Below are 8,569 nucleotides of genomic sequence, written 5' to 3'. Positions count from 1 at the left end.
GTCTGCTCAGGGTCTGGAGTCTGCTCAGGGTCTGGAGTCTGCTCAGGGTCTGGAGTCTGCGTCAGTGCATCACTGTCAGTGACAAGAGCACTGCAGGACTGGTAGTCTGCTCTGGGTCTGGATCGTCAATCGGACGAGGTCTGGATTCTGCTCAGGTCTGGAGTCTGCTCAGGGCTGGAGTCTGCTCAGGGTCTGGAGTCTGCTCAGGGACTGGAGTCTGCTCAGGGTCTGGAGTCTGCTCAGGGACTGGAGTCTGCTCAGGGTCTGGAGTCTGCTCAGGGACTGGAGTCTGCTCAGGGACTGGAGTCTGCTCAGGGACTGGAGTCTGCTCAGGGACAGAAAGCACTTGAGTGCTGCTTATCGGACACATAACCTCACAAGCATCCAGACACACAACCTCACAAGCATCCAGACACTTATGTTCCATGTGAAAAGATGCACATAGCAACACACTGATAGTCTCCATTTGAAAAGATAAGAACGCAGCTGTGGATTCAGTCAAATCAGAGACGCAGGTTCAGTATTTCCTCCAAATATAAATCAGTTCTTTGGATGGGGTTTCTGCCTGCCTCCCTGTTCTCTGTGTGACTAAGAGGAGAACACAGCCCATTTTATCCACATTCATTATTGCAATGAAAGGGGTTATGTAACATGAATGAGGTGATATTATGATCTTGGCAGTACTGAAGTGGCCATGATATAGAATATTGTTTCTGAAGTCCTGTTTCGTCTAAACTGAATGTGATGTCACTCTTGGGAGACCAAGCCTTGGTTTTAGGTAGATATATGCTCGTGTAAAAGTGGATGAACTATAGACTCCAAGTCTAATCAAGCCCTTGATAAGAGAAAAATTTACATCAAAGTGAAAGGTGGATGAATGTGTAGATTTGAGGGCCTTTTTTAAACAAATAAAATACTTTGTAAAACTTGCCATTTCCCTGACTGTTAACACTGTTCAATGGAAGGGAAATCTGTAATGTATGAAATTCTAAAAGCCCAGAGTCAGGGTGTACAGACCTGTCTGTACTACGGGAGAGAATAGTTCCACACACAGACCTGTCTGTACTGTGAGAGAGAAGGGGTCCACACACAGACCTGTCTGTACTGTGGTGGGTAGGTGGTGGGGGGGGGGGGGGTAGCAGTAATGATGTGCCCCAGATGTGTTGCGTCAAGAACAAATGGAGCAATCAGAGAGACTGGGAGGGGGCCAACACAAACAGCCTGCCTCCACGCTCGCGTTTCCGAGCTTAAAGGACACATCACAACGCTGTGTTTAATGGTGCTTGTCCATCCATTACAATGCAAATACAGTACCCCCCTCCCCCCAACACAACATTTTCCTTGCTTCAAAACTTTTCATTTTACCCCCACCACAAAATCCTGTCTCTTCTTAATCACCGGAAGTATTATAAAAATTCATACTGCAATACGTGCTTAAAAAATAGATCAGTTTTAACAAAAATTTTTGTTTGCTGTAGTGTTGTTGAATACCTATTTGCGTTTGCATTGTATGTTAAGAAACATTTGGCTGAAAGCGATGCTTGCCACCCCAGGGTGTGGCACTGAGAAACAGGCTGCATTTCATGCTTTACTGAAGTATTCCCACCGTAAAACCCGATGAGTTAGTTCAACTCAAACTGTCTGAGGAACCCGATTGGCTGAAACCATTTAAGTTTATTAACTCAAACAATTTAAGCATGAAAAATTAGCTTTGATTTGCATACAAGGAACTCAAGTATTTATTGTAAAGGTAACTTGGGTAAATAAAGTTAATAGTTTTAAGTTCAATGACCTGAATGGAATTGGTACTAAGAAGTATTTTACACTCATATGTAGCATTTCTCCAAACTTATTAAAAATGTATTAATAGAAGTTATCTGAATTAAGTAAGACTAACTTAAATGGATCTTCTTTACACAAATGTTACCACCTGCTCTGGGTTCATTCAGGGAAACAGAGTTTAAGGAATCAGAAAAGAGTAAGTAATGGAACATGTTTCCATTTCATAGCCTAGTACAACTCGAACAGACCCAATTTTTCAAAAAGAAGAATCATATCGGAGCAGACAGCTCGGATTTTATAGCGTACCAGTGGAGTTCAAGGCCTTCTGCAGTAACATAGGGAAATAAAAAATATCTTCCTGTTGTGATTAAAAGACTTTTTTTAGCATGCTGGTTTCCAAACTCACAGAAAATGATATAAGGCAAATATTTCACCCAATTATTCAAAACAGAGAAGCACAGTACATTTTTTCCCGCTGAGTAACTCTGAACAAAGAACATTTAACATAATAAAGATATTGGATTACTAAAGTTTAAGTTACTTGCTAAGCTAAAAAATTTTGGCTCATAAAAGTTTCCCAGAAATCTAAGGTAAACGCCATCAACACGTCCATTTATCTATGCAGCTTCCCAAATAGCCTATGAACTGTACCTTTAAATCCAGAGGAACACTGTGGTTCTGCTCCTTAGAGCTGCTGAGACCGTGTGGCAAAGTTATTTTCACTAAGTAATGAGAGGATCTGCCATTTGAAGCTAGGCAGACAACACTAGCCTTGTGAGTGTGTGTGTGTGCGTGCGTGTATGTGTGCGTGTGTGTGTGAGAGTGTATGTGTGTGTGTGTGTGTGTGTGTGTGTGCGTGTGGGTGTGTTTGTGTGAGAGTGTATGTGTGTGTGTGTGTATGTGAGTGTGAGTGTGTGTGCGTGTGCATGTGCGTGTGTATGTGTGCGTGTGGGTGTGTGGGTGTGCGAGTGTGTGTGTGTACATGAGTGCATGGGTGCTGAGTGACGCGGGTGTGATTGTGGTAGTGTGCAGTGTGTGTGTGTGAGTGTGGGGTGTTGTGGACGTGTGTGAGTGGTGTGAGTGTCTGTGGTGGTGTGTGATGAGTGCATGGGTGTGTGAGTGCATGGCGTTGGATTGTTGTGTGTGTGTGTGTGTGATCACCACAGTGGAGGGACGTGCAGATAAAGTCACAGGAAGTCCATCCATCATCATTTGCGTGACATAACCATTCATCACCATTTCAGCACATTCACATTCACATGCTAAAAGCCAACTGCACGCTGTAAGCTTTTAATACAGCGGTCAGTTGTCATGAACGGGATAAATTCAGCCATCCGCAGATAAACATTATCTGTGTGTTGTGAATTACTTACATTACTATGTAACGCAACTGTAATTTCCAGTGATAGTTCATCCTCATGGCTGTAGGGCACGGTTTGGGTGGGACCTGGGGTTGGGTGGGGGGTGATGAAATGGGGGAATGTTTTTCCTAATGCATGCCAGTTGGAATGGGGGGGGGGGGGCAAGCTTGATCGGGCTCAGCCAGTCACAGGAAGTCCCCATTTTTACAAAAAATTATACAGCTGTTCATTATATTATACAGCTGTTCAGAATTCATCTTCATTAATAATAATCCCCATTCTGATTACAGAACTTCAGTTTTTCTGGACAGTGGCATTGTCCCTTAGATTTCAAGTTTTCGTAAACGGAAATAAAGCACATTAGTAACGTCATCTGGTGCCTCATTCCAAAAATAGGCAAATATTTAGCTGAGGGCATTACTGTAGCCTGAAAATGCAACACTGCAGATTCTGTGATTTTAATATTATAATATTAATCTAGAATATTCCGTTATTGATCTTTTCTTAAACCACTCGTCTGGAGTTGTGAGCTTCCACATGCTCCCGTGCAGCGGGACTATACATGTTTCACTGCAGGAGTTGGGTTAATTCACACAGATATACATGTTTTAAAGATGCGCTTTATTTGAGCCATACACTGTCTTGCCAAATACAAAACAAAAGAAAGGTGTCATAGCAAAGGTGATTTAGGCCAATAATTTACAATCTTCTGAACAACATAATTTATTATTTAAAGGGTGGAGTTGCAATCTGTGCACTATGATGACAATCGGTAGACAGTTCATAAACTGACAGGCTTGATAAATTTCTCTTTCAAACATAATTTCACACTTGTGTGTAGTTCCCTGTAGTAAAACATTCACATTTAAATGCTTTTCAGTGCTACAGTACCTGATAAGTGAATTTCAGCTGTAGTGTAGTGCATGAACTCGTTGTGATCTCTCACTTCAGTGTAATTTACACGTGTGTATTTCTTAGCACTTTAAAGTAGCTCACACACGGGGTACAGATCTCAGTACACCCTTAGTGTAGGAGTCCGTAAACACACACTTTCTCTCAGACACCCGTAACTTAATTTCACCTGCAAAAAGCACATCTGCCACAGGGCAGGGAGACCTGAACACACCTGTGTCATCAGGTCACCGTAGCAACACAATCAGGCAAAGGGAGCAGTGGTGGTGAATGAAAGGATCTGAAAGAGTGAATCCCTGCCAGGCTCAGCAAGCACTCTGTCACATGAAGGAAGTGATGTGGGGCACAAGAAGGAAGTGATGTCAGGCACATGAAGGAAGTGATGTTGGGCACATGAAGGAAGTGATGTCGGGCACATGAAGGAAGTGATGATCAAACAGCTCCCTCATGCCCGATTCCCTCATCCCAAACTGATCTAGGATCAGCAGGACACATGCAGCACTAATGGGCTAGGATATCAGACAAACTTTTCATCATGCGTCTCTGCATCATGCTTCCCTGATCACAGCTGCATAGACTGTTATAATAACTGAATGGTCCATCCCAGCTGGCTGAGCTCATTATGGGAGCCCATCCACATGCTGTTTTGCTCTGTGAACACAGCATTGAGAACAATGGGCAGCAAATACTGGGTTCCTCCAGTTGATCCCTCAGTGTGGAGGGATAGTAGAGGCCAGTTACAGATTGCAGGGGGATTATCTGGGTGGGAATATGCAAATGTGCATCTGCAGGTTTGAACAGCACAGGTATGAACAAGCAGGTGAGATTCAGACAGGAACAATGAGCTCCACAATCCCTGATGCTCCTCGAACCTGTGCTTCCCGAGCAGAACCACAGGGACCACAGCACCACGGCAGGACCCCCTCCCCAACGGCCCCCACACGCATGCACACACAGCGCCCCCCTGTGGCTGTACTTTGGTATTGCAGAAGAGCGGCCCTTGGGGTCCATCACTCCCCGGGCTCGGTGGTGACATCATCATCGTGCGTCCGACAGAGCCCTTGCGGGATGGTGAGCGTGGCGCTGGAGAGGCCCACCAGCGGGCGGGGCAGGGCCGGGCCGGTGTCCCAGGTGTCGGTTCCGGTGTCGTACAGGTGCACGGTGCTGAGGAAGCCCTCGGCGGTCCAGGAGAACCCCCCCAGGACGTAGATGGTATGGCCCACGGCCGAGGCCCCGTGCTGGCTGTGGCCTGCAGGCAGGGGGCGCAGCTCGGTCCACTGGTCCGCACAGGGGGAGTAGCACTCCGTCACCAGCAGGTCAGAGTAGGACCGCCCCCCCCTCCCCCCACCGCCCCCAATCACCACCCCGCCTGCACAGGAAGCACAGAATACACGTTTTTTCTAAAAGATTGAAGGCAAGTGTCCGAAAATGAATGCAGTCTCAACTCCAGCCATTTACATTAGAATGATCTGGTATTCTTTTCTAACAACAAAATTTATACCAAACAGAACCAATAAAAGAACACCTCCGTCTTTACATGAACAAGGCAGAATGGCCTCATCTGGTTGATTAAAGGACTGATGACATCACCAAATATACAGAGGCCAGACAGAAGCAGCCGCTCACCGATGACGTAGATCTTGTCTCCCACGGCCGTCATGCTGTGGAACCCTCGGGCGTGGTGAAGCGGCGCCAGGCTGGTCCACTCGTCTCGGTCCGGACTGTAGCGGAACAGCGCATCCGAGAACACCTCTCCCGAGGAGCCCCCTGGTGGACAGAGCGCGCAAGCACAAGGGCTGAATATATGTTGAACTGGTGCACGCTGGGATAGAAGCCTGTACGTGTGCACTGGTGCATGCTGGGATAGAAGACTGTGTGTGCACTGGTGCATGCTGGGATAGCAGGCCTGTGTGTGCACTGGTGCATGCTGGGATAGGGCCTTACCGCAGATGTAGAGCTGGTCCTGGTACACGGCCCCAGCGTGGCTGGACAGGGGGCGGGGCAGGGCGCGGATGTGCGTCCAGGTGTCCTGGACGGGGCTGTAGCGCTCAGCAGAGAACAAGAGGCCCCCCTCGCCCCGCCCCCCCACTGCATAGATCCCGCCCCCCAGCGCACTGCAGTGGAACCGTCGACGCCGCACCTGGCAACACCCAAAATCACAGCGAGTCACAACTGGACACACCCTCAGTCCCCAAACACAGCTCCACCCACCCACACGCCTGACTGGGATAGAGGCCTGTGTGTGCACTGGTCCATGCTGGGATAGAGACCTGTGTGTGTGTGCACTGGTGCATGCTGGGATAGAGGCGTGTGTGTGTGTGTGCGCGTGCACTGGTGCATGCTGGGATAGCAGACTCACGTTCATGTCTGCCAGCTCGGTCCATCGGCGGAAGCGGGGGTCGAACCGCCACACCGACGCCACGGCCTCCTCCTCGTGGTGATCGCTGAACCAAGAGTTCTGTCCCCCTCAGAGCACAACAACAGCACATCACTACAGCGACACTACAACAGCACATCACTACAGCAGCACTACAACAGCACATCACTACAGGGGCACTACAACAGCACATCACTACAGGGGCACTACAACAGCACATCACTACAGGAGCACGACAACAGCACATCACTACAGGGGCCCTACAACAGCACATCACTACAGGGGCACAACAACAGCACATCACTACAGGAGCACGACAACAGCACATCACTACAGGGGCACGACTGCACGGGTGGGCATGGGTTCAGTGCCCGGAGGAACACACTACCCATCTTACCAAGGGCCATAACCCTAAATACTCTCTCTCTCACACTCATAATCAAATGTGCCTGTTAGACTGGGACACAACTGAGACAACAGTAATACAACACAATACCTTGCTGGTTAACACCGTAAGTGAACGAAGCTACCACCAAAACAACAATTTTTAATGCAAGCTACAAGTAAAACAGTAGCAGTAATTCCCTTACCGATGAGATACAGGAAATCGTCCAGCACCACAGTGCAGTGGTTGTACATCGCTTTCCTGCGACCAATCGTTTCCCACGAATCCATACACTTTCCCGTCAAAACCTGCAGAAATCACACAAATTACTTTCCAGTTAAATAGAAGACTCACTCGTTATTTAATCGCTTCTTACTTTGTGGGATGTAAACAGCGAACGCGCAAGTTTGTTTCGGGTCGTAATTATACCCACCATGATCTCCCCGCATTCCAGACTTCCGGTGGTTTTCCCGCAGGTGGCCAGCACGCCCTTGCGCGTGGACCTGATCTTGAACCAGTTGTGGAACGCGCCGTCGGCCTGGAAGCGCGCATCCCCTCGGCACAGCATGCGGAGGTACGCGCCGCCCTCCGGGACCGCCTCCCTCAGCAGCCGCGCGGAGGAGCACAGCTCGCCCTCCGAATCGTAGTCCACGTCCGAGGGGAAGATCAGACCGAGCCGAATCTCCCTCACAAGCTGTTCCAACCGAGGCTCCCGGTTTCCCAAATCGTAATTTAGCCATTTCATTGCGAGATCCAGGATGTCAGTCTCGCAGACCAGCGGGCTGACGTCGTCTCTCTTCAGCACGCCAGAGAAGCACTCCCAGTCAACTTGTAGCAGCGAACTTTCGCGCGTCTTCAGAACCGCATGCAGATTCTGCGAAATGAAGGCTAAACAGTGGGAGTTTAATGCTGGGAGGTTGTATCTTTCAGAGAGAGACAGGGTTTCGAAAACGTTGTCCACACGGAGCCATTCCTTAAGCATCTGGGCGCAGCAGTCCGTCAGGTCCGTGACCTGCAGGTGCGTGGACGCCAGAAGGACGTCCTCTATGCTGTCAAAGTCCGCGCGCAGCAGGGAGGTGTATATGAAGTCCAGCGCACACTTCAGACCCGTAGCCGGGATCGCCTTCAGCTCCACAGACTCCATGGTCCTCTCCCGCATATCGCTGCTGAACATCACCCTGAAGTAGGGGCTAGCCGCGGCGAGCACCGACCTGTGCGCCCAAAACCTCCTGTTTTCCGCGACTAGCTGGATGTCGCAAAGGCACATGGATTCCCTGAGCTCCTGGAAGCCCTGCTGTAAACTTTTAGGAAACTGTTCGTTGTGGAGAGAATACTTCCCTGATACCACACTAGAAGCCATGTTATTCTTGTTGTCATGGGAAGGGGCGGGGCAGAGCCACGTATGGACCCGGAAATCCACTCTCTTTATTTTTGGGAACTGTAGTTTTTTAATAAATTTTTTTCTTTGCTGATGACGACTGGAATTTGTGTCAACTAGAATTTCCCGAATTAAATTATAATATATTTTATTCGGAACGCTTGTTCCGAATATACGATATAGGCTACGTCATACATGCTGTATATGCATTTACTCTGGTACTACATACATTTATTAAGTACTAATGCAGTCAGTCTTTGCATAATTTGGATAATTGCATTAATACTTACACCTACCGAAAACACATAGGCCTAATTTTTTCAATTTAATAGCCACCAAGACTCTGTAACAATATCAGATGACAACGCGATACA

General features: G+C 48.2%; 1 protein-coding gene across 1 annotated transcript; it reads right to left on the bottom strand.

Moving 5' to 3' along the window:
* Nucleotides 1-3,746: 3,746 nt before the first annotated feature.
* On the bottom strand, nucleotides 3,747-8,207 carry LOC135251887 (kelch-like protein 9). The gene is made up of 6 exons (XM_064329751.1): nucleotides 7,251-8,207; nucleotides 7,023-7,125; nucleotides 6,415-6,521; nucleotides 6,000-6,195; nucleotides 5,682-5,822; nucleotides 3,747-5,424 (listed from the first exon to the last, which is right to left on the bottom strand). Exons 1-6 carry the CDS (start codon nucleotides 8,175-8,177, stop codon nucleotides 5,066-5,068), a joined length of 1,833 nt encoding a protein of 610 aa, XP_064185821.1. The 5' UTR covers nucleotides 8,178-8,207; the 3' UTR covers nucleotides 3,747-5,065.
* Nucleotides 8,208-8,569: the final 362 nt, after the last annotated feature.

This window comes from Anguilla rostrata, chromosome 3, assembly GCF_018555375.3.
Source record: "Anguilla rostrata isolate EN2019 chromosome 3, ASM1855537v3, whole genome shotgun sequence".
NCBI lineage: Eukaryota > Metazoa > Chordata > Actinopteri > Anguilliformes > Anguillidae > Anguilla > Anguilla rostrata.
This window is presented reverse-complemented; position numbering and strand designations above follow the sequence as displayed.